Raw genomic sequence first — 26,947 nt, forward strand, 5'->3', positions numbered from 1 at the left:
CAAGAGCAGTCAGTGCTCTTAACCGCTGAGCCATCTCTCCAGCCTCTAAAGGCATACACTATTACAGGTCCCTTCAAGTGTCTTTGCTGTTGTTATTGTCTTTGTTTTGTTCGAGACAGGGTCTCATTATGGAGCCCAGGATGCACTCAGACCTCAGATTCTTCTGGCTCTCCCACTCCCCAGGGCTGGGACTAGAAGCTTGAGCTACCACACCTGGCTTCAAGTGCCTTAATAACTGAGCAATGGCCTCTAAGCTCTCATCATACTGCCATTCTTCTCTTCCCCCTCTTTTCGTATACATATAAACATATATTCAACCAAAGTAAGTATAAATGAAATGCCCAATATTTTCTGCCTGTACTGTTTCCCACTCTGCTTGTGTGTGACCCAGGTTGGGGACCACAGAGGGAGGATCTTTCTCTGGCATTCTCAGCCTGGTTTGGTGTACTTAATTCTCTTCTAAAATTGTTTAATTTTTTTTTTTTGTCTTTTTGAGACAGGGTCTCCTTGGAACTGGAACTCACTGTCCTGGAACTCACTATGTAGGCCAGGCTGGCCTTGAACTCACAAAAATCCCCCTGCCTCTGCCTCCCAAGTGCTGGGATTAAAGGTGTGAGCCACCATGCCCAGTCAATTAATTTATTTTTATTTTATGTTAGTGAGTGTTTTGCCAGCACTAATGTAAGTGCATTTGTGCATGCAATCCCAAGGAGGCCAGAAGAGGGCATTGGATCTTCCTGGAACTGGAGTTCAGAACAGTTGTTAGCTGCCATGTGGGTGCTAGGAACCAAACCTGGGTCCTCTGCAAGGGCAGCCAGTGCTCTTAACCACTGAGCCATCTCTATAGACCTGCACACTTAGTTCTTGATTTTTTTTTTCAGTGCTAGGGTTCAACTCAGAGCCTTATGCATTGAGGTAAGTCCTCTCTCTACCACTGAGCCACTGCCCACAGCCCCTCACTGGGGGATTCTAGACACGTGCTCTACTGCTGGTTCGGTGCTCCCCAGTCCTAATGCTTGTTTCTAAAGGAACTCAGATGCAGGACTTTTACCAATGCTCACAGATCATTAGTCTCATAGGCACTGGCATTACCCTGGCTTTTTACATCCTTTAAAATATTTGTCAGTACATGGCTCCTTCCCTGGGAGTCTGTAAAAAAAAAAAGTCATCTTGAAATATTGTTAGTATTTTTTCTCTTCTTTTGTGAACTTTGTATTAACTAGATTCCAAATGGTTTACAACAGTGAAGGGTTCGGCAGCTTGGCACAGGCACGCCATTAGGTGAAGAGTCTCTTCTGCAAAGTTAAGTTTGCAGAGCTCCTAGATGTCAGTTGTGCTGCATTTTCTTCCCTCACACCTGCTATTCTTCTTACCTCGACTTCTCTGTGCTTTGGGGGTTTCCATGGTTACCTCCTACACTTCTTTTCATGTTCAGGGCTAGAATCAGAGTTGTGTATTTTTGAATGAAGACATGAATAGTCAAACTATTCAACGGCAGCAGATGATGGTTCTTTATCGCATCTGCCTTTTGCCAAGTGTGATGATTCCTGATCGCGCGCTCTTCTCATCCAACGATTGACTGGTGGCCTTGGCTGGCCCTTGCAGCTTGATTCTCTGGACCACTGTAGTGCCACTCCCCGAATGACAAGTATCTGCACAGGTGTCTGAAACCCAGGAAGTAGAGTCGCCCTAGTAACAGATGCCTAGGCGTATTGTCAGGCTTGGGATTGGGGGGCGGGTATGTAGGAAAAAGTAGAACTTTCAGCCAGAAATGGATGTGTTTCTAGAACTCTCAAATTCAGACATTTTATGTCTTAACTGGTGACCCATTTGGTGCTTGGCTAGGTTTTCACTAACATCCACCAAGTATTACCCTCAATCCTTCCAGAGAGGCCCTGTGGATAGTGGTGAGATAGTCCGAACAGCTTTTTAAAATTTTTAATAATTACATTTATATTTGTGTGTGTGTGCACACACTGTGGTGCATGTGTAGAGGTCAGAGAACAACTTCCAGGAATTGGTTCTCAGCCTCCATCACATGGGTGCTGGGGATCAAACTCAGGTTGTCGGGCTTACCAGCAGGCTTGACTGAGCCATCTTGGCAGCCGCTGTTTAACATTTTGAGGAGCTTTCACACTATTCTTCACGGTGGCTGGACCATTTGATATTCCTTCACAAAGTCATCTTGCAGGTGTGACAGGGTCTCTCAACTGGACGCTGAACTCGCAGATCCGGCCCAGTTCAGCCAGCCAGCTTGCTCTGTGGATCTGGTTTCTGACATGTTGTCAGTGCTGGAATTATAGACAGGCAGATGCAGAAACACCCAGGTTCCATTTATGTGAGTTCTGGGGCTCTGAACCCAGATTCTTGTACTTGCTGCTGGAGTGGCAAGTGCTTTAACCACAGAGCAGTCTCCTCGGCCCCTAACTATAGCTTTGGTGTGTATTTAATAACTGGTGATGACCATCGTTTGATGTGCTCATTGACACAGAGCATATGCTCTTTGAAAAAAATGTCTATTGAAGTCCTTTGCATATTTTTGAATTGGGTTGACTTTTTCTTTTTAAAAAAATTACATTTATAGCCCTGTGTGGTGGCTGACACCTTTAGTCCTAGCACTTGAGAGGCAGAGGCAGATAGATCTCTGTGAAATCAAGGTCAGCCTGGTCTGCAGAGTGCTGCCTGGTCTACAGGGAGACCCTGTTTCAAAAAAAAAAAAAAATCACGTGTGTGTGTGTGTGCTGTGATATGCCAGTGGAGGTCAGAGGACAACTTTCAAGAATCAGTTCTCCCCCTTGTGGGTCCTGGGGATCAAACTCAGGTTATCACCCTTGGGAGCAGCACCTTTACCAAGTGAGCCATCTTGCCAGCTGACTTTTTCTTGTTGAGCTTTAGGAGTTCTGCATCTTGCTTGTTCTTGGTCATTAATGTCTCACCTCAGTTCTGTAACGGGGCAGAAAAGACAAGGCAGAAGTTTCATTAACTGCTGTTTAGTCAGCCACCTTGTGTGTCTACAAGAGACTGGGATTAGAATTGTGCTCAGCTAAAATTCCTACCCCTGGGATCATAGCTGTAACCAACATATCTCAGAAAACAACTTGAGGGAGGGGTGGATTTATTTAGCTTACAGTTTCAGAGGGGTTGGCACATGGTTGCTTAGCTTGGCCAGAGCATCATGGTGGTGGAATGTATGGTAGAAGAGGTTCTTTACCTCATGGTGAACAGGAAGAAGACAGCTGTAAAGGGACTGGGAGACTGGGGAGAATGCTCAAAGATACACCCCCAGTGACCTACTTCCTCCAACTAGGCCCCACCTCCCAACAATTCCAATGTTTCTAAACCTCCCAAAATACCACCATGAGGTGGGAAACCATGTATTCAACATATGCACCTGTGAGAGATATTTCAAACCCTAACAGGCACTACTGCACAGTATGTTCACAACAGGTAACAACTGTGAACAATGCATTTCAAAAACCAGAAGAGATTTTGAGAGTTTCTACCACAAAGATTGGTAAGAAGGGGTGGGAGAGATGGCTCAGTGGATAAAAGCACATACTGCTCTTTCAGAAGACCTGAGTTCAGTTCCCGGCACCCACAATAGGTGGCTCACAACCACCTGTAACTCCAGTCCCAGGGGATCTGACACCATCTTCTGGCTTTGGAGGGCACTGCATTCACATACACATACCCACATGCAGACACATACACATAATGAATAGGTAAAATAGATCTTTTAGAAAAGAATGTTTAATTGATTTAAAGAAAATGCAGTACATACATGCATCAAATAGTACATTGTACTCCATTAATATGTACAATTTTTATGGTATTTTTGTGTGAGTTAGGTTTTGCCAACATGGAAGAATGGATGTTGGAGAACAGCTGTCAGTGTATCTGCCATAGCTCAAGTGGAAAGCCTTTTCTTTTGAAGGTCAAGGTTGATTATGTTTTGTGTGAGGCACACCATGTCTTATTTCTTTGACTCATAAACTCTGTAAGCATAATTAGCAACATAACAATGAATAAGGCTGGTGTGTGGGCATGGCTTGGAGTCAAAGCACAGAACCAGAACAGCTCATAGCTATTAATACCAGGTAAGGTTCCAGAGTCAATCTAAAAGATACGTGATTACCTGAACTGGTATGAGATGCAGATTCCCTCCTCACACTGTTTTTTTTTTTTTTTTTTTTTCTTTTTTGGCTAGAGAGATGGCTCAGTGTTTATGAGCTCTGGCTTTTCTTGCAGAGGGCCGGGGTTCAATCCCAGCACCCACATGGTGGCTTTGTCTTAATTGAGTGTCTAGACTGGAAAGTTCTTTTTTCTTTTTCAGTGCTGGGGATGCTAGCCAAGCACTTTACTACTGAGCCACACCCCCAGGCCCTCACTGGTGGTTTTGAAGCAAGGGCTCTACCACTGAGCCATACCCCCAGCTCTAGATTTCTTTTTTAAACACAAGTTGAATTTTTATGGTATAGGTTTTCCTGAAGAGGGACACTTAAAAACTCAATTAGTAGATGTTCGATTTATGCCTTAGTGAAGCACCTGAACGGTTCTGTGTAAATGCAAACTGCTGTGTGGGCAAGATTTGGTATTTCCTCTAGTTTCAACCCTAAGGGTATTTAACTCAAAGCACCTGTCACGGCTATGCATCCATTCTGCCCGCTGCTCCTGGATGGGCGTGCCTACAGTCCTTTCTGTGCTTCTGCTCCCAGGAGATGGATGTTACCGGTGTAGGATTTTGAGTTAATTATGTAACAGGTCCTTTGTGCCTCACATGTAAGATATGACACAACTGAATATGTTATTAAACTCTTTATGTCTATTATTTTTTCCATTTTTAATTCTTTGGCAGTATCATACATGTATATAATAAATTTTAGTCATTTCATCCCCCTCCCTCTTGCCCTGAAACCCTTCTTCCCAACAAATTCCCCTCCTATCTTCACGTCTTTCTATGTGAGACCCACTGAATTTGCTTAGAGTGCTTGCATTCCCTGGAGCCAAGGCAGCTTATTGGTGGCCATACTACTGAAGAAAACACCACCGCCTCCCCCAGCCACCATTAACTGTTCATAGATGTCATCCATGATGAAATGCTGATGAGCCCAGTCTAGTTCAGGTCTTGTGCAGAAAGCCCCAGCTGCAGTGAGTTCATGAGTGCAATGACCATGTCAGGTCCAGAAGATGTCTTTTTTGTCACACACCTCTCCATCCTTTGGCTCCTACACTGCCCCTTCTGCAGTTTCCTGAGCCTTGGAGAGGAGGTTCCAGCTGTCCCACTTACGGCCGAGCACTCCAACATCACTTATTCTCAGTACTTTGGTCAACTATAGGTTTCTGCATTTCCCTCTGCCTGCTGCAACAAGGGGCTTCTCTGAAGGCCAAGGACAGCCCTAATCATACGTGGTGACCAGAAGTTGAGGCTGAGGTGTGAACAGGTTCCCTACCTCAAATGGTGAACCAGAGCTAGGGCTTCTCTGTCAGGAATGTCAGAGGCATGTGCAAGCGTGCCTGGTTGTTATTTTTTTATTTTTGAGATAGGGTTTTATATAGCCCAGACTGGCTTTGAACTCTTGATCTTCCTGCCTCGGCCTCCCGAGTGCTGGGATCACTTATCTTTTAGATTGGCCTGGTTTCAATTATTTATTTTGCATAACTTTTTGTAGAATCTTAGCTTCAGATGAGCAGAAATAAACACAGCTTGATTTCAATCACATTCTGCTATACTTTTTCTTACAAGCCTGAAATAAAATTTTCTAACACCTTTTGTGGTTGGATACACTGAATTTAAATAGGACTGCCGCTACAAACAAAGAGAGCAAGCTGTGGATTGATGTGTCTATTTCAGTGATGTGCAGCCATGTTATTTCTGAATATGGATACTAAAATTAATAAAATGACAAGGAGAAAAAGTAAAAAATTTGGAGATGTGCACTCTGGCGCTAAATCTTTAAATAACACTGGTAGGTGCTAATAAAAGACTTGAAAAATGAATAGCGTGCGTTTTTATTATTTTTATCTATTTAAGATCTTTTTTTTGTCTTTTTGAGACAGGGTCTCCCTGTAGCCCCAGCTGTCCTGGAACTCACTATCTAGACCAGGCTGGCCTTGGTCAGAGGCAGATCTCACAGAGATCCACCTGCCTCTGCCTCCCAAGTGCTGGGACTACAGTCATGCGCCACCACACCCGGCCTATTTAAGATTTTAAGACGAGGTCTCACTGTAGCCCAGACTGGCCTCTACTCACAATGTAGCTGAGGCTGGCTTTGAGCTTCACATATTCCTGCCTCCACTTCCCAAATGCTGGAATTACAGGTGTGTATTACCACACCCAGCACATTTCATTTTGATATAGGCTTTTTCAGGTCCTAGTTTTCCACTGTGTACACATTTGGGGGGGGTTGTTTTTGAGACAGGGTCTTCCTATAGCCCCAGCTGGCCTAGAATGCACTATGTAGACTATGAGCTAAATCCCCAGCCCATATGTACAGATTTTTTTTTTTTTTTGAGAAAGGGTTTCCCTGTAGTCCTGCTTGGCCTGGAACTCACTATGTAGACCAGGCTGGCCTCGAATTCACAGAGATCCACCTGCCTCTGTTTCCCAAGTGCTGAGATTAAAGGTGTGCACCACCATGCCCAGCTTCTTTTTTTGTTCTTTGAGATAGGGTCTTCCTGTAGCCCCAGCTGGCCTGAAACTTGCTATGTAGACCAGGCTAGCCTATCACAGAGATCCACCTGCCTCTGCCTCCTGAGTGCTAGGAATGAACCATGCCAGGTAGATTCCTTATTTTTTGATTTGCACAAATAAAACTATCTACCCAAGGGGCGGAATCCTTTCAGCACACAGGCTCTGACTACCTCGGCGTTTCCATAGACATACTGGTCATGCACTCAGTATTGTGAGCTGATTTAGAATGGTGCCTTTGCTATCTGGAGTCAGTAACACAAGTGGTGTGTAAATCTGGTGAAGAAGGAACCAAAAGACCAGCATGTGACAACTTGTACTGTTTTATGAGATGCCTAAAATCAGATATTTTAACTTGAACTTATTACAATCTTTGATAAGGCAAATGATTAAAAGTGATTATAAGAAAAAAATCAATACACATTAAATTGGCATAATTTTACCAACACTTTGTTGTTCTAGTGATAAACCTAGAGACTATAATTTATTAGTATTCTACCAGGAAAACGAGGCTTACAGCCCCTAACGCAGCACATTGACTGGGGTTTGCTGCCCACGCAGGATTTTGAGATCTACACCCAAACTCATTACCTAAACAAATCTACGTCATAGCTATAATGAAAATCAGGCTTGTTGCCAGGTGTGGTGGCCACACCTTTAATCCCAGCACTTGGTCTACATAGTGAGCCAGCCTGGTCTACATAGTGAGTTCCAGACCAGCTGGATCTACAGGGAGACCCTGTCTCAAAAAGACAAAAAAAAAAAAAATCAGACTTGTTGGGGCTGGAGATTTGGCTCAGCGGTTAAGAGCCTCCCCTGCTCTTGCACTGGCTCCCGACACCCATGTGAGGCAGCTCACAACCACCTGTAACTCCAGCTCCAGGGAACTTGGTGCCTCTTCTGGCTTCCATGGGCACCTGCACATTTGCGTACGTTAGCCTCCTGCCCCACCTAGACATAAAGCTAAATATTTTTTTAAAATTTAAAAATCTCTCATTTTCAAAAACATGAGACTTGTCTAAAGCTCTACAGAGGCAGAAATGTCTCACTTTACATCTTAGCTGGTTGATCTGGAAGTCTGTGACTTTTCCTTAGCTCTTAGTTTATGTGTTGGTTTACTGCCTGCATGTATGTGAGTGCACCCACATATAGATGGTTGTTAGCCACCATGTGGGTGCTGGGAACCAAACTCGGGTCCTCTTCAAGAGCAGCTGGTGCTCTTACCACTGAGCCATCTCTCCAGCCCCAGCCCTTCTAATCAACAGCTCCACAGCAAAGCCAAAGCCACCTCCACCCGTGAACTTGTCTATGGAATCCCACATGCTATTTACTGTAGTGTTAACAGGCTCCTTGTTGCATCCTGGATCACTCAGGCCAAGGGTCACCCTGTCTAGAGTAGTTACCAAGCTCACTTTGTGCCAGGACGACACAGGCAGATTCTGTGACAACAGCATTGTTAAAGGGCCCACATACCCAAAGGGTCAATCCCTGAGAGCAGTGTGGATATGGGAAGGCTGCCAGCAGGAAAACAGTACTTTTCAGAGCAGCGTTAGTTTTTACAATTGTGTGTGTGTGTGTGATGCATGTGGAGACCAGAGGGGACAACTTTCAGGAATCAGTTCTATCCTTGCACCATATGGGTCCCAGGGGTTGAATCCAGGTCACCAGGCTTGGTGTTAAGTACCTTTATCCACTGAGCCATTTCACCAGCCGTATTTTTATTTTTAATTATGTGTGTTTATGAACACATGAGCACCCATGCCTACAGAGGTCAGAAACATCAAATGCCCCTAGAGCTGGAATTAACAGTTATGAGCTGTCTCATGGGGATACTGGGCACTGAACTCAGGTCCTTTGGATTGGCAACAGGCTCTGAAGTGCTAAGCCATCTCTAGCCAAAGAGCACCATCATTTAATAATTATTCTTCGTTACTTTAAACAAATTGTTTGGCTTTAAATACCATTGAAACAATATAGACAGGAGCCTTGGAAAATGTAGGTAAGAAGAACTGTGAGGGGCTGGTAAGATGGCTCAGTGGGTAAGGATAGTGGCTGTGCAAGCCTGGTGAGCTGTTTGATCCCTGGAAACCATGTAAAGGGGAAAGGAGAGAACCAAGGAGAGGATGGACTCCACTCTGTCCAGTAATGAATTCCAGACCAGCTGGGGCTACATAGTGAGGCTTTGTCTTCAAACACCAACTAACCAAACAAACAAACAAAAAACCATCAAAAAACCCAAACAAAATCCACCAAAAAACCCCCAATTGCAGAGCCAAGTAAGAAATGCAATTTGGTTATGAAACAACTATAAAATGTTTTTTTTTTTTTTTTTTGGTCTTTTTGAGACAGGGCTTCTCTGTAGCCCCAGCTGTCCTGGAACTCACTATGTAGACCAGGCTGGCCTTGAACTCACAGAGATCCGGCTGCCTCTGCCGGATCAAAGGCTGCCTCTGCTGAGATCAAAGGCGTGTGCCACCATGCCTGGCTAACAATTGTTTGTTTTAAAGCTATTTCATCACAACGAAAAGCTAACACAAGGTGAAAATAACTTTAATGTTTTATTTACCCACTATATCCAAAATATTTTAACACGTAGTCAATATAAAAAACTACTGAAATACTTTACATTTCTTTCTGTACTAAATGTTTGCAACGGTTGCGCATTTTATACTTAGAACTAACTTATCAACTGTGTGTCTAGTACTCAGTCATCACCCATGACCACGGATGTCCAGTGGGACCCTACGCTCTGGATCTGGATTGTTCATGCTGGGATTTCTACAACCAACTGGTAGTGGCACAGTGTTGAGATCTGGTCCTTGAGAGATAAAAGACATGGGGTACAGCACGCTAAGGAGCACAGGGCAAGGGATTTTAGCTTTGGTCACCTCTAGCTGAGGTGGCCTGATACTCTAGGGCAAGATGGAAACCAAAACCAGTGCTGCAGTCACGAGAGCATCGGTGGCTCATCACCGGTCTTCGGCCTTCAGCACCATGTACTAATTATCCTGATGGAAGCAGCCCCCTTGCGGGCATCAGAACTAAAGCATTTACTGCATGATTTGGAAGAGAGAACAAAGAGTTGTATAACATGGAACAGGCTTCCAATTTAGACTGAATGTGAAATGATTAAAAAAGCTAAGACTTTCTCCATTACCTTTATGGAACGTCATGACTACCAGTCAGCAGTAGCTTAACAGGTTATCAAAGAGTGATAAACCTTAATTTAACCCTTGGGACACTTTCAATGATTCAAATACAACTTTCTAAATAAGCCAATATCCAAGATAAAAATGGGCATGTGCTGTTAATAAAACTTAGAAGCAAATGTTTTTAACAAAAAAATTTATTACCAAAATACAATATTAAAGTCAATACATGACAAACTCCTGTAAAGCAAAATAAATTATTCCAACATTGTACAGTATTTCCAAAGGTAGTTAAGGAAGTGCTAGAGAGCTTGCTTCCCTGTTCTGAATAGATGAGCTGTTCTACCATGAACACAACTCTAGAGTTTTGGCTTTAAGGCATGCAGCTGGATGTGCAGGATAACTTTACCAAATGCAAACCATCCCATTAGATGGTTTGTAAAGGTATTTTAAAGGTTAGAGTAACACACGGCAGCAGAATCAACCGTTGTCTTTACACATCAGTCAGTGTTCCAGAAGGGTCTATGCTTTGGCTAGAGAAGCAATGCCATAGTGTTACACAATACTTACTCCTTGAAAAGAAAAAAAAACCACATTGATGTCCATGAATATCAAACTCAAATTTCCATTAAATATATTTATAGAATATTACTTAGAGCACCTTGCTGTACAATTAAAAAAAAAAAAGATTAAGTCTTTATGAAAACATAAAACGCAAGTCTCCTAGAGAAGTCAGCTTGTCTGTCAAGCCAAGCACACTGCGGGAAATGCCATGTAAACATGATGTGCACGGTTTTGTTTTGTGAGAAAGCCAACAACTGGTAACCTGGGACAGAACTGAAAGGTCTAGACAAAGGCTTCAGCAGCATCGGCACGCAGCTGGTGGGCCACTGAGGAAGCCTGCCAGATTCCCCACAGCTAGCACAAAGGACAAAAATGATAAAGCCCTAAAAAAATATAGTATTTATAAGGATTACAATATACCATCTCCCTTTCACCTTTACCAAGTTCAACAAATGTCTCTGAAAACTATCAGCCATCCGATCTTAGAACTGCAAGTTCTAGGAGGAGAAGACAGTAGCAGGAGCCCCACCTGACAGAGTCATGGGCAGCTTGTGAATGTTTTGTGAAGGGCTGCCCACTGGCTGTAAGTTATCTCCCCCATGACTACAACCACAGACTTCCGCTTCATCTCTACTTGTAGGAAACTCTCTTCTTAGTGGAGACTGTTTAAGGCTTACTGCAAAATGATGAGGAAATACGGGGCGTCCTGGGTACTCAGTTCCTCCTGAGGCCAGGAGAGACTTTCCTAGTAACTCTCAAGCCAGCACAGAGCTGAAAGGCTTTGAATTTCAGGGTTAAGTTTTCCCCATGGGGTGGGGAAAATTTAAATCATGATTCCAATGGGAAATTTAAGTACCAACCAAATGGAAGCAGAGAGACCGAGAAAGGTAATTTGAAAAGTCACACTGTTGAAATGATGGGGATGATTTGGAACATTAGTATTTTCCAAATGATTATATAAAATTAAAGTCAAAGAAAACTCATTTCAGATTGTTACTGTTTACAGTAACAGTAATGAAAAACCAACCTTCAGCATGTGACAGCAAAGTGAGAGGTGACCAGAGTAGAAAGTTGCTGGGCTGGTGGCACAGCACTTGGGGGAAGTCTGAGGCCAACTTGGTCTACACAGTGAGATCCAGGCCAACCAGGGATACATAGTGAGATCTTTTCTTTAAAAAAAAGAAAAGAAAAGAAAAAAATGAAATTAAATATAAATGTTTTAATTCTGAAAACAGGAGAAAAATTCATTTAAACCCACATATAGTGGATTTAGGGGAATATAATTTAGTATATATAAATTCTTGTTAAAACCATGTATCAGAAATGGATTAACATTCAAAAATAAATTAAAACTATCTAAAATCAAAGAGCTATAAAGTTATAGTTCTCTTTAAATAGCATCTTCAAAATGAGAGACTGAAAAAAAACCAAAAGCCCAAGTCGGACAAAGTTTCAACACGCCCGTCCCACTTACAGTGTTGTTCTAATGCTGTCTGAAAAATATTCATGTATTTCTTGTAGACCCAGACTTTGGGAACAACGTTTATAAAACATATCAACATTCATGGAACTCTGATGAGCCATTTCCACTTCTCGTGTCTAAAGGAAGCAGTCAGCAGCCCAACACTCAGGTACTAGGGAAGAGCACTGTGGGATGGTGCAGTGCACGGCTAGACGCCTTCAGACTTTATCTACTTTTAACAACTGTGCGTAAGGGATCAGGCCTACAAAATGGTAACACGTCTTCCTTACCCTTGGAGAGAATTCTAGCACAAGGTGTGTGACTAGTGAGATTACATCCACCTGACACAAGCTTGAGTACAAAGTCCTTATAGTTGGTTTTTAGCTCATTCTCTTGCACACTAAAATATGGACTTCGTTGGAAATTCTGTTCACCTGCCAAATGGTGTTTCTGACTAGAAACCGTTTCCTTGTGGTGTTGAACATTGAACTGGGGCCCGCTCAATCACACTCTACCACAGAGCTACACTGATGTCCAGCTCAGCAAAAATATTGCTCTTTAAAGTTCTTATAAGTAGTCTGAAGATTCAATGTATTTTTAGTCATACTGGTTTATTCTTCTGCTAAATTTAAATAAACTTCAAGAAGGAAAAATCTCAACAGCTGCACTATTTGAGAGGCACCTGACTTTCAAGTCATTTCCAAGGCTGGGTTTTTCTTTTTTTCTTTCCCTTCTCTCTCTCTTTTTTTGCCTTTTGAGACAGGGTCTCCCTGTAGCCCCGGCTGGCCTGGAACTCGCTATGTAGACCAGGCTGGCTTCATAGAGATCTGCCTGCCTCTGCCTCCCAAGTGTTGGGATTAAAGGCATGCATGACCACATCCAGCCAAGGCTGGGTTTTCACACTGTGTGGCTCTAGGAGACTGTCAGAGGACACGTGGCTGTGGAGAAGAGGTGCACCTCACTTACCAGAGAGGACTGGGGGATCTATGTCACTGTGAGAGGCGTCTGGCTCTCCACACTGAAAAGAGCCTCTGAGGGACGCATTATGCTCAAGAAGTCAGTCAGCTTGAGATCTGGTCTGAGTCTTGTGGACTTCATGATAAAATCGAGACAATTAACTTCCTAAATGTTTGTAGTCTAGATCTGATTGAGATGGCTTTTCTTTCTTGTAAGATGGAGTAAAGGACCGTGTCCTACACTGGGTCTATGATACATTCCTATCAACTTGGGGAAAGATTCAGTGGGTCCTCTCAGAGCCCTGCCTGCTTCATGCTGACTGCTGGTGACAGCAACATCACCCTCTGGGGCGGGCCGCCCTCTTGACCAGAGCTCAGCCTGTCTACAGCTGAGGAAAAAGCAGCTCTGCTAGGACACTCTCTCCAAGCTGGGAAGAGCTCCTGAAATGTCCTTTCTGAACTCACTGCTTGCGAACTTTGAACTACAGTAAGCTTTTAATAATATTTATGCTCGACACTAAGAAGGGGCAAGAGGTTTAGTACAGAATTACATTTCTACATCCTCCTCAATCCACTTCTCTCTCAAAATACTTAAATACCATCACTGCTCATCCACTTGACAGTCTCTCATTACAAGCCTGGTTCCAAAGTCACTCGTCCTTCTGGTCTACCGAGCTAGTGATCTGACAGCACTAAGGCTGAGCTGTGCTTCGGGGGGATCCTGAGTAATGCTCCAGCTAGTTGGCATTCAGGGCTGTACTGTGGTCCTTATTCAGGATGATGCTGACAATTTCCCCCTCATGCTCCTTCATGTGATCCAGAAGGTTTTCTTTGCTGGTTGACTCAAAGCCACAAATGCAGCAACAGAAGAGCAGCACGCAGTACTCGGTGCCAGGGGTGGTCAGGCCGCAGCTCCTTCCCAAGATGTCGGGGGTGCTGCCTGTGGGGCTCAGTTTCTCCAGCTCGCTGCCATCTACAACTTCACTGAGTGGTTGGGAAATTGGCTCCAAGAATGATCCCAAGTTTTCTGCACTTCCAGTGACCGGGTCGGCTCTCTCTTTACTGCTGGTTGACAGCATTTTTCCAGGCGATTTCCCCAGAACTCTTAAAAACAAAACACATCAGACCTTCAATGGGCTATGCTGTAGGACGGGCAGAGGTATTCCTCGCTTTCATTCCCATACAGCAACCCAGGGAGGGGCAGGACTGCGTACTTGCCACTCTGTGAAATTGCATCGTTGATAGCCTTGTTTACTTGCTCATAGTTGTAGTTTTGGTCACTCGCATGCTTCCACATGTGAGACTTCAAGGAAGGAGGGTGGCTGCACACGTACCCACACAAGGAGCATCTGCAAGACATGAGGGAGCTTACCACATGGTCTAGAAATCACAAGACTCTCTAACAGTGCTCACACCCCTTTAGGAGTGTTACTAGCTATGTCACAGTTCAATGAATCTAAAGCATCCCTGGTTCTAAGAGACATAATGATCCACAGAGACCCCAGAATGGATGGTGTGCCAAAAAAGAAAACAAGAAAACAACAAAGTCCTCCAAAAACCTATGTATGGAGACGGTTTATCATCTGAAGACTGTGTAACGACGAAGAATGAAAGCAAGGAATATCTCTGGCCATCCTACAGAACGAAGACAAGCATCCCAGATGACTTCAGCTACTGCAGTCTGGAAAGACTTCTAACACAGCAAAGTATACGTTTTTGTTCTAAATTCTTTTCTGTTTTTTTTTTTTTTTTGTCTTTTTGAGGCAGGGTTTCCCTGTAGCCCCAGCTTTCCTGGAACTCGCTATGTAGACTGGACTGTCCTTGAACTCACTAAGATCGCCTGCCTCTGCCTCCAAGTGCTGGGATTAAAGGTGTGCGCCACCATGCCCAGCTTGTTCTAAATTCTTTAACCATACACACAAAAATCATCAAATATTTTATTCCACTGTTTATTAAGAAAGCAAAAAGCTGGGCTAGGGAGATGGTTCAGGGGATAAAGGGCTGCCGCACAGGAGAACCTGTGTTCATATCCCTGGAGCTTGCTGGCCAGCTAGTCTTGTCAAATGTGACCTCCAGGTTTAGTGAGACACACTTTACAAAAAGTGGAGAATGACAGAGGAAAACACTGACACTGACCTCTGACTCCACATGCAAGCCCCACGTGCATATACACAAGCACACACCACATACACATGAAGAAAGCAACAAGAAATTACTCTCATCAAGTTTACATGACTTGTTCATGGTCTATCCTGTCTGATTCTAAGTGCGGTGGACAGCACAGCATTGTACTGAGAAATTCTTCTCAGTCCCTTGTGCTCTCTCTGCGATTCATTCATCTCTCCTGCCCACAACCCTGGCAAGCACTGACCATTTTATTATCTCCAAGTTTCGTCTTTTCCAGAATGTCATAATAACTGGAACCAAAGCAGCATGCATGTACTTGTGCCTTTTAGTGGCTTGGTAGCTTTTCTGGTAACAGATCACTGTACAGATAAGGCAGCTTGTATTCCTTTACCTACTGAAAGACAACCTTGTTGTTTTCAGTTTTGTATGTGTACATCGTGTGTATGCATGTGTGCGAGTGGAGGTCACCTCCAGGTGGTGTTCTTCAGGTGCTGTCTACCTTGATTTTTTTTTTTTGAGACAGGGTTTCTCTGTCACCCCAGCTGGCTTATAACTCGCTATGTAGACCAGGCTGGCCTCTATCTCACAAAGATTTGCCTGCTTCTGTCTCCCAAGTGCTGGGCTTAAAGTGTGAGTCACGATGCCCGGCTTCTGGTTGGTTGAGGCAGGGTTTCTCACTAGCCTAGAGCTCAAGCCCCAAGGACCCACCTGTCTCTGCCTCCTCAGTACCAAGATTACAAGCAACATGTTTCTCCCGCTTAAAAACAAAACACACACCTCTGAGTCTGGAGATGGAGCTCAAGTCCTCATGCTCGCAGGGCAAGTGATAGGTAAAAAGTAGCCTATGGATGAATCCGGTTTATCAGGAAGAAGCACCAGGACACAGATAAAACTCCATTGGAATCGAGTTTATTAGCAAAGGAACACATGGGACAGATTCCCTTCTGGGCAGGGAAAATGTCTACCCCGGTCTTGAGCTGGGGTCTTTTTAAGGGGGGGGCTTCTGCTTCCTGCAGAAGGCGGGAAGATGTATTTTTTTTAAAGTTGGGGGCGGTGAGACTGTTAAAACCTGCCCTCTTTAGAGATCAAAGGGGAAGCCTGCTGTGTTGGCCAAACAGTGGAGAAAAGTCTGCTTCTCTTGACTTCAAAGACCAGGGTACTTATCAGTTTGGTTCCCTTTTCTCAGGAGCTTGAGAAGTCCTTGAGACCCTGTTGATGAGGGGGTGGGGCTATCTGAACCTTAACAGCAAGTGCCCTACTGACTGAGCCACTGCCCCAGCCTGCTTCCAGCCTTTTGCAATTATGAACAGAGCTGCTATAAACATCTACATGCAGGTTCTGTGGGGATAAAAGTTTTTATCATGTAGGAAAACACCTAAGTGCGCAACTGCTAGATTGAGCTGTACAACCATGATCTTTTTAAAAAAACTGAAAATACGCTTTTCACAGACGTTTCTGTTCAATACTCAATTACAAACCTAACAAATCAGATTGCTCATCTCAACTCCTTCCTACACCAATATGAGCCAAGGCTGGCAAAGCAATTAAGTACAGGTATGGAGTAACTCTTATCCCAATCAACCTCCAATTTAACTTGACAGCAATAAAATACATTCCTTCCTTTCTCTTTGAGACATGGTATCCCTATACAGGCTTGACTTGAACTTGTCACCCTCCTGATGAGCTTGGGATTACAGGCATACGCCAACCACACCTGACTAGGCAATTCTGAATAGAACTTCTAAGAAATATAAACCTGAAAAGATGTTTAAATAAAATAGAGCACACACCCAGGATTGAAACGATGAGGCAGTCTGATAGAATGTGGAGAAGAAGATTCTTCATAGGTGTGGAAGAATACAGGTTGTGTGCAGGGCAGATGTAAACACGTGGGAGAGCATTTGGTAACTGAGACTGAGGCAGCACACATCTGTAAGGCTGCACATCTTCCTAGGCCCTGGCCCTACAGACATTCCTCACTAGGTTCACAGGGACACACACAATGTTCACTGTAGCTGTGAACAGCAAAATAACAAAACAAAACAAAAAAACCAAATACCAACAAAAAAAAAACAAACAAAAAACCAGATAACAACTGTTTCTCTACCAGATACAGAAACAAATTCACTTATTTTCATACAATGGACATGACAAGGGTAGCTAAGATGAAAATAAACACCCCCAAATCCAAGATCTCTACAAACTCACCATGAGCCAATGTCAACAGTGACCAACGAGAAGGAAAACTAGCAAAGATTTCTAGCGTAAATAAATTAAGACACCCAAACAACACTGTGTCTATAGCACAAACGTACATGTAGACATACACACATGTATTTTACAAAGCTATTTTAAACATCTGGAAATGACACATGCATTTCAAGACGAGGCATGTCTGTGACGGAAGGTGAAACAGCGAGAAACGGATTTCGGGTGAATCTCAATGTTCTGTATCTTTAAAATGGCGTAAAGACGACTGAAATGCTTCATCAAACGATTCTCTGACCTCATTGGTCTGGCTAACACCGCTGCAGTATGCAATCTGACCGTGGGGATCTAAACATCCTTGCTTTGCTCCTGGTCTCAACAGCAATGCTGGTTTCCTCACTGGTCTTGGTGTTGACTTGGGAGTTTCAGGTAGGCAGCCATCATCTGAAGAACTGCCCACCTTTGGCAGAGGGGAGATTTACTAGGAATACATACTGGATTGTGTGTCATTGGCTTGAAAAGAAGTAGTAAGAAATAGACTGCTGTGCCACACTGAGCTGTATTTGCAGCCTGGTCTGACTTTTTACTTTGAGACAGGGTCTTCTTACTAGGTTGCCCAAGCTGGTCCTCCAGTTTCAGCTTCCTGAGTAGCTGAGATTACAGGCCAGGTCTGGTTTTTCAAACTATTCTTGTTAAAGTTTCTCACAAAGAGATGAAACTCTTGAATTCTCAAATTTTCTAGGTTAAAAAAAAATTATTGTGGGGCTGGAGAGATGGCTCAGCAGTTAAGAACACTGATTGTTCTTGCAGAAGACCCAGGTTCGAATCCCAGCACCAATGTGGCAGCTAACAACTGTCTGTAACTCCAGTCCCAGGGAATCCGACAGTCTCTTCTGACCTCTGTGGGCACTGAACAACACAGGTGCACTTACCTACATGCAGGCAATATACGTATATACACTTAAAAAAAATTTAAAAAAAATTGTGTGTGTGCATAAGGTGCATGTGGGCGTGCACGATGAGGTAGTCAGTTCTCTCCTTCCATCATTACATAAGATTCTGGAGATAGAACTTGGGTTGCCAGGCCTGCATGGCAAGCTCCTTGCCTACCAAGCTATCTCAGCAGCCCAAGGTTTCTAAGCTTAAAACTACAGAGTGTTATATGGTCTGAATATAAGTGGTTTCCTAAAAGCCCTATGTTGAGAGCTAACCCCCAAGATGATGGCAATAAGAGGTGGGGATTTGGGGGGTGACTGGGTCACGAGCGTGAGGGCCTTGAAAACAGGATTAGCTCACTTAAAGAGGTAAGGGAGAAGTTTTACGTCTCTTGTGAACACACATGGCACTGTCATCTCTGAAGCAGAGACCCACCAGATGCCAAATCTGCAGTGCATTGATAGTGGGCTTTATGAGCGACAGAGCAACAACCAATAAAGGGCTTAACAATGACCTGGTCTGCAGGTTCCACAAGCAGACGGAACAGACTAAGATAAATTTTGGTTCCACTAAATAGAAGTAGGAGCTCTTTACTAATATTAGAAAGATAAACATTGGTAGGCACTACCTTCACCATTTTCCATTTCCCTCTACACTCATAACGGACACCAAGAGTTTCTAATGTTTAAAGAAAAAAATACAGGGGGCTGGAGAGATACCTCAGGGGTTAAGAGCATTGACTGCTCTTGCTGAGGACCCAGGTGCCGTTCCCAGCACCCGAATGGCAGCTAACAACTGTCTGTAACTCCAGTGCCAAGGGACCCGATGCCCTCTTCTGACCTCTGAGGGTATGGCACAATATGGGTGCACTTACATGCAGGCAAAACACTCATACACATAAAATTAATTATTTTTAAAAAATGAAAAATATAAAGATCAGAGAATTTTAATTTCCCCCTTTAATTATTAAAATAGCTTTGAGTACTGTCAACTTGCCTGGTTCCTTTAGTCTCCTGCTGAGGCAGGAGGACTGTTCTTTGAAATCAGCCTGCTACACAGTAAGACCCTATGTCTTAAAAATGCAGATAAAAAGGAAATTCTCATAATTATATACATGAAACAAAGTTTAAAACACAACTGAAGTAGTCTGTGACTTGAGCCAATGGAAAAGCCCATCATTACATAGTTACTAATTTTTTCTAAATCAGTCTAGAATTATAACATGATTCCAATATAACAAAATTATTATAAGAGAAAACCAGAAAGGTTGATTCCAAAATTCATAAGTATGCATATATTATTCATTCAAAATAATAAGAACCTGGGACTGAAGAGATGGCTCAGCAGTTAAGAATACTGGTTCCAAAGGAAAACGAGGAGGAATCCAATAGATGGATGCTTTTGGAAGCCCTCATCAAGAAATTCCAATGGACTTTGATTTGGACATTTAAAATTTGCCCTGTTCTGACTTTTTTCTGGTTCCCTGTCTAGAACTTGTAATGCTAACTACTCTTGCCTTTACTTCTCCTTCACATCTCTCCTAGGCACCAGTCAAGGACTTTTCTTTTCTTCCTATAGTTAAGAGTTATGAAATCTGAGAGTCTTTTAGGTAGACCTACTGAGAGGGTACCCTGATTGCCTTACCCTGAGCCCCTGTTCAGCACTGAAGAGGCTAGAGCAGTCAGCGTCCCGATTCCCTATTGGCAATTTGGGTAACCTCTCAGAGGATGGTGTGATAAAAATAGGAGGTAGAAATTGGCTAGGCAGTTAGGGTAAAAAGACCCCAAAGAAAAGTAACCAGTTTCCTTCTTGGCTAAAAGTATTTGGGAGCTCTTATCTAATCCTTAAAAGATTTCAGGGTTACCTCTTCAGAGGGAGGAATGTTAGAGTAGCATAAAGCCCCATAAATTTAACTGGTCCAGACTATAAAATGTCTATTTGTTGGAGGACCCACTGTTTTAGTCTCACTGGTCAATTACCTGGTCATAGAACCACTCCTGGGAAGGCAGGTTCACCTTAATTTATGCTAAATAGTTGGGCAGGATACCTGGTGCGTTAATGAGGTAGCAACTATTTCTTGCGTGGAACTAGCGCAGATCTCTGCAGAACTTCTGGACCAGCCACAGTCATGTAGGTGTCTGTAAGTCTGTCCGCTTTCCTGAACTCTTCAGGAACGTGCACTTTCTCCTTTTCTTTTTTATGTCTGTCTTACTAAACATGCTGTTTCTTATTTAAATATTTTATTTATTATTTTTATTTTATGTGTATGAGTGTATTGCCTGCATGTAGGTAAGTGCACATGGGTCATGCAATGCCCATGGAGGACAGAAGTGGCTGTCGGATCCCCTGGAACTGGAGTTACAGATAGTTGTTAGCTGCCATGTGGGTGCTGGGATTCGAACCCAGGTCTTCTGCAAGAACAATCAGTGTTCTTCTTAACCGCTGAGCCATCTCTCCAGCCCCTAAACATGCTTTCTCTAAGGCTTTGGGCTGCCCCCAGCATCTTGTATTTCTTCACTTTTTCCTCTAAAGCTTCCTTCTCCCAGCCATGTGGCCGCGAGTCAGTCATATGTCTGACATGCAGGTTCTAAACCTGCATGGCTCCATGATTTTCTTTACTTCCTCCCACCATTCACACCTCCTCAAGTCTTGCCTGCCCTGAGGATTTTTCTTTAAGATCCTAATCAAATTGTAAAAGCTTCAAAAACATTTATTTATTTTGTGTGAGTGTGAGTGTGGGTACAAGTCTTCACATGTCAGTGGGAATCAGTTCTCTCATTCCATCATGTTGGTTCCAGGAACTGGACTCAGGCCTAAATGTCTTAACTGCTGAGCCACCTCGCCAGCCCTTAACTCTTCTTAAGCACCAATTTTCCATTATTATTTAATTTTTAGATATAGTTGAAGAAATGTCTTGTCATGAAACTCATGGAAAAGTAACGTTATACATGCAATCCAGAGGTAATAGACACCACAACCCCAGGAGCCCGACATCTTGGGCCCGCTCATCCCCAAAGGAGACGCGTTTTCTTCTGTTTCCCGGTACTACCTGCTTCCTCTCTCTTAGCTCTCTCTGTAGTCCATCAGCACGTCTCACGGTCACTCCATGACTCACTTTCTTCTCTTTAGCTTCCTCTGAGTCTCGGCCGTGTTCATGGTGTAGTTTATTTAGCTTACAGGACACCTACTTTTACTCTGATTTTTTTACCTCTGCAGTTCACAACTTCCCTCAAAGAAACTGCATGGGTAAAATACCTAAAGTGGATTCTAGTCTGTACAGCATTACGGTCACCTGCACGCTTTGGGTTGGCGAGCGGGCCGTGCTATCTGAGCCAGAGCACCCTGCTCCCCCATGCTGTACAAACTGCTTGGACAATTTTCGCTCCACTCAATCTGTCTTTGTTTTAAAACTTTTTTTTTCCTGATTTCATAACCTGTATTTCTTGTACACAAACAGAACACACAAGCAACTACAAAGATGAATCCTACAATGCTACTTGCTTGAGTTTCTTTAAAGTGTATCCACGTAGATCAGATGCAAAGTGCAATTGTACTGCAGATTCTAAATCCTGGTTCTGAGAACATTCCAGGTCTATTTTCTCACTAAAATTATGCATTTCGGTGTGGTATAATATTCCATCTTAGCAAAGTATCACACCTTAACCATTCTACTAGCATCACACAGCCAGACTTCTTTTTTTCTATATTATAAGCAATGTCATTACAAATAAGCATCAAACAAAATGTATCACTGAGCATTCTTTAGGGAAAGCCTATTTCCCCCTGGAATCCTTAAGAATAAAAAGGGAAACGTGCAGAACCATTCTTCAGCCACACAGGCTTTGGTTCACCCCATGGGCACCGTCTTCATGGTCCTGTCTTTCTCCTGGATTGTGTGGCACAGCACTTAAAACATTTACAATGTCAGGAGAAACCAGGACCTATGAGAGAAACACGTTTTAAATTATTGAATACTTATGTAAAAAGCAAATCACCTATTTTAGATATAAATGCCCAAATCACTTTTAGAATGGTTTGTGGACAAGCACATCTAAAACAGTCTCAGACTATTAATAAAATGCAGTGAAATGTTTGCCGTGAGAAATGTTGTTTCTAATACTTCAGTGTGCACACCAAGCTAGACGACACCCTTCACGTGCTCTCCTATGTCAATGCATGGAGACGATGCCTTTTGCTTTCCTGTTGATCTCAGATTTCTCTCTCCCATGCTATCGGGCAAACACCTATAAATTTTTCTCACCTGGCTAATCAGTATTCTTCAACAAAAAGACAGCAAGAGCCACATGCTTAGTGATGAAGCCCTGATCCAGGGAGCACTCTCATGAGCCAACAACAGGCTGCTCTGAAGGGACACTGCTATTGGAGAATGTTCAGGACCAGAGGGAAGCAGGAGAAAAAGGTGGGAACAAACTGATAAGGTTTAACAAAAAGGCTTTCACCTGAGTGAAACTATAACTTCACATTATGGGAGTTACCCTAACTCCATTATACTCTCTCTTTAGAATGTTTCCTTAAGCTTTACTTTCTCATTTTCCATAGCTTGAAAAAAAACTCTGGTGAGATGTGTATGTGTAAGTGTTGTGATAGAGTGTACATCGTGCGTGTGTGCGCCTACAGAGACCAGAAGAGGGCGCCTGGAACCCCTGTGATTATGGAGCTACACAGTGCTGGGACTGACTGAAAGAGCAGCAAGCTCCACCAAGCTATCTTGCTGGTCCCCTATTATTATTTTTATGTGTGCGTGAAATGTCCCTGGCAGGCTTACGTTTGAATACTTGGTGCCGAGCTGGCAGCACTGCTATTGGGAGGCTGAGGAAATTCTGGATTCAGGGCCTAGCTGGCAGACATAGGGCCGTGGAGGTGGAGCTTGAGTGTTATAATCTGGCTCTGGTCGTGGCAGGAAGCACTTATGGACAGGAGCCATTCCTGCCACCATGAATTCTGCCATGCCTTCATTGGCAATGAACTGTGAGCCAATATAAATCCCTTCTCCCCTAAATTGCTTGTCAGATGTTTTACCATAGCCAAGTAAAAAGGAATACAGTCACCAGCACAGCATCATCCTCACTAATTAACTTCACTGTACTTACTTCCTGAAACACTCTACCTACCTACTATCCATCTTCTTGACAGATGTACATTCCGTGACCATGTTCAGTTAGAACATGAAGAGCTGACCCTATTTCAATCTGACTAAAATCTGCAAGTCCCCAGAGAAGGGAGAAATGATAGTGTTTTAAAATAGAGACTGTCTAACAGACCACTTCTACCCACCACACCATCAGGGCAGCAGCATACACATCTTCATCTAGAACAGTGTCCACTGCAGTGGGGAATGCCCAGATCAAAAGAACAGTGGTGGCCTGGGCACAGGTACCAAGGTGTCACCTGCCATAACTCTGTTTGGCTCCTTTAGTGGAGCCCCTGGTGCTCCCGGTGACTCTGGTTCTTCAGCTGTGTAGTCTGCCAAGGCAAACCATACAGATGGCATGAGGAGACAAGCAAGCATCCTAACATTTGAACTGCTGACCAATCCTGATAGCCTGTCCCTACAGCACTGCTGGAACAAAACTCTGGAATGCCAGAGTCAATGCAATTTCTATGTTGATTATAACAGTCTGGGAAAACATTGTTTCTTCCCGGTACAAGAAAGTAATGTTGTTAATGAAGAAAGCCAATGACGAAACCCAGGGCTTCTCGTGTCCTGCCTAATAAGCCTCGGTCTCAATTTCTCTACAGGCCTGTTCTCGTCACTAAGTCAGTTACCACAGTCACAGAACCCCAAGAAAGACAGACGCTGGTTAAAACAACTCTCTTCTCTGGTGTGGGCCCACCTTTAGTCTCCAAGGTCTGAGTTAATCAGGAATCACTGCTGTGAGACAGCTAGGTGGAAGAACGCAGAGCTGAATGTCCTACACATATGGGTGGGGGAGGTTTGAGTAAGCTTTATATATACATATACATTTCAATAGAACTATTGCAAAAAAGAGTTTGTGCTATTATATTCAGTTCCTTTTCTTTGCTTTTAAAGAAATAAGGCCTCCAGGGGCTGGACAGATGGCTCAGCAGTTCAGAGCACTGGCACTCTTGCAGAGGACTTGGGTTCAATTGTCCCGTCCACACAGTGGTTAACAACTATCCCTAACCCTAGTTCCAAGGGATCCAACACCCTTTGCTGACCTCCGTGGACACTGTGTGCATGTGGTACACTGCATATCTACAGGCAAAACATTCAAACACATTAAAAAAGATGGGGCTGGAGAGATGGCTCAGCGGTTAAGACCTCTTGCAGAGGACCCAGGTTGAGTTTCCAGCACCCATACAGCGGCTAACAATCATCCGTAACTCTAGTTCCAGGAATCTGGTGCCCTCTTCTGAGTTCCACGGGCACTGTATGACATGAGTGCACTTACATGCATGCAGGCAATACACTAATACACATATATTAAAAAAAAGACCTCGTGAATGGTGATTCCCATTCTGCAATGAACCAGAGAAGCCTCTATGCCCTATGAAAAACATGTTCTTTCAGCTCTTTCCTTCAAAACAAAACCATTTACCTGGGATGGAGAGAGAACTCAGTGGTTATGAGCACTGGCTGCTCTTACACAGGACCCAGGTTCGGTTCCCAGTTAACAACTGTCCATAATTACAGTTCCAAGGATCTGATGCCCTCTTCTCGTCTCTGTGGACACTGCATGCACATTGCACACTTATATGCAAGCAACACACTCATACATATAAAATAAAGTACCCCCCGCCCCCAATCCCCTTTCAAATTAAACTACCTGGGACTGGAGAGATGGCTCAATGCTTAAGAACGCTTGCTGTTCTTCCAGGTCTGGGCTTCAGGTCCCAGGACCTACATGGCAACCCACAACTATTCACAACTCCCTGTTCCAGGAGATCTGATGCCCTTTTTGAGCCTCTGAGGGCATTGGATGCATGTGGTACACTCTTACACATTAAAAAAAAAAAAAAAAAAATTAAAACAGGCATGGTGGCACACGTCTTTAATCCCAGCACTTGGGAGGCAGAGGCACAAAGATTTCTGTGAGTTCAAGTCTAGCCTGGTCTACATGGTAAATTCCAGGCCAGCTGGGGCTACAGGCAGACCCTGCCTCAAATAAAACAAAACAAACAAAAGAAAACAAACCCCCAAAACTATCTGGTAAACTGTGTTCTTAAAACCCAAGCCTCCAAAAACTTGCGCTTTCCCCTAAGCCAACATCATTGACTAATGATTCAACATGTCTACAGATTAAAAAGCAGACGCAAGTCTAACTGTGGTGGCGGTGACAGTATGTGGCTTTCAAGTCGAAAAAGACAGTGAAGTCAGGTAGAAGATATTCGAAAACACAACTGCCTACTCTCCTAAGTTTTACCCTTGTCACTTATTCCCTAAGAAGTATGTACTCAGCATTTACATTGCGTTAGGTATAATCTAGAGCTGATTAAATAGACAGCAGGATGTACACAGTGTACAAAGCACTATGCAGACTCTGGTACCTGCACACCTGGAAAGTCCTGGAGGACAGCTCAGTGGATGTGTTCCAGCTGAGGTACAGCCAGCAGCTAGCACCAGCTGCAGCCTGGTGAGGGAGCCTTAGACAAATGAACCCCAGCTGTCTGCTGAGCTCCTTCCAGTCTTCTCGGCCAAGGCCCCAGATGGTGTAGCAGAGGCCTGCAGTGTGGTGTGCCCTTTCCAAACTTCTGACCCAGGGTCCCTCAGCATAAGGAAGTGTCTGCTATCTCATATTACTGAGGTAGGGTGGCTGGCATATAGCACCTGCACCCTTCATGGGAATTCCAGGGCACAGCACAGGCAGGCAGAACAGAGACAGTCACAGGAGCAAGGGCTCAAGTTCTGCCTCCTGTGCAGCCTGGGGAAAGGCACTTAATGTTTCCCAGCCCATACCCCTATCTATGAAAACCTGACAGTAACATTCTTTTTAAAAAAACTTATTTATTTTTACTTTGTATGTGAGCATATTGCCTGCATGTATGTAAGTGCACCCATGTTGTGCAGTGTCCGAGGACTGAAGAGGGCGTTGGATCCCCTGGAACTGGAGTTATGGTTAGAGGTTGTGGAGTTACGGTTGGTTGTTAGCTGCCATGTGGGTGCTGGGTTCAAACTTGAGTATTCTGCAAGAACAGCTAGTGCTCTTAACTGCTGAGCCATTTCTCCAGCCCCTATGGCTACATTCTTAAACACTAGGCTACTTAAGAGGATTGAGCTGACCTGTCTGCAGTACTCAGCACAGGGCCTGGGCCACATTGTTCTCAAAACACTGTCATCATTTTTTCTTTTAAGACGGTCTTCCTATAGCTTCAGTTGTCTCTGTAGACCAGGCTGACCTTGCTCTCTCAGAGACTGGCCTATCTCTGTTTCCCAAGTGATGGGATTAAAGGTGTGTGCCACCACTTCTGGTCACTTATCATGATTTCTAAAGTGCTGATGTCTATACACTAGCCATACAGTGACTGATCGTACTGACAGGCCACTCTGGGATTCCTACTGCTTAGGCAGTGGGCAGCTTGGAACTGAGTCCAAAGTCTGCTTTAAATCTTTTGGACAGCAGCTCTCCCTACATTGCTGTGTTTTTTAAGACTTATTTATTCTAATTATTCCATATTGGAAATTCAAGCTCACTGTTACTTCTACACACAGTATTTCTGACCCAGCTGATGTGCTGTCTGAACATTTTTACTTCCCTATCACCATCCCCCTTACTCACCTGGAAATCAAAGTCATTTTCAGCGATAAAGACATAAAATCTCTAAAAAATTAACAAATTTTATCTACATGAAAACTAGAAATTCCTGTGGATTAGAA

General features: G+C 43.7%; 1 protein-coding gene across 1 annotated transcript in view; it reads right to left on the reverse strand.

Annotated features, from left to right (window-relative positions):
• Positions 1-9,981: 9,981 nt before the first annotated feature.
• Positions 9,982-26,947, reverse strand: part of Znf507 (zinc finger protein 507) — a 39,479-nt gene continuing 22,513 nt past the window's right edge. Inside the window, exons 6-7 of the mRNA XM_008842076.3 lie at positions 14,034-14,168; positions 9,982-13,923 (exon numbers count right to left, since the gene is read on the reverse strand). Of these exons, the coding sequence (XP_008840298.1) occupies positions 13,557-13,923; positions 14,034-14,168 (502 nt within the window). The 3' untranslated portion in view covers positions 9,982-13,556. The remainder of the gene's footprint in view (positions 13,924-14,033; positions 14,169-26,947) is intronic.

Source organism: Nannospalax galili, unplaced genomic scaffold (assembly GCF_000622305.1).
Source record: "Nannospalax galili isolate Female #2095 unplaced genomic scaffold, S.galili_v1.0 scaffold931, whole genome shotgun sequence".
NCBI classification, from domain to species: domain Eukaryota; kingdom Metazoa; phylum Chordata; class Mammalia; order Rodentia; family Spalacidae; genus Nannospalax; species Nannospalax galili.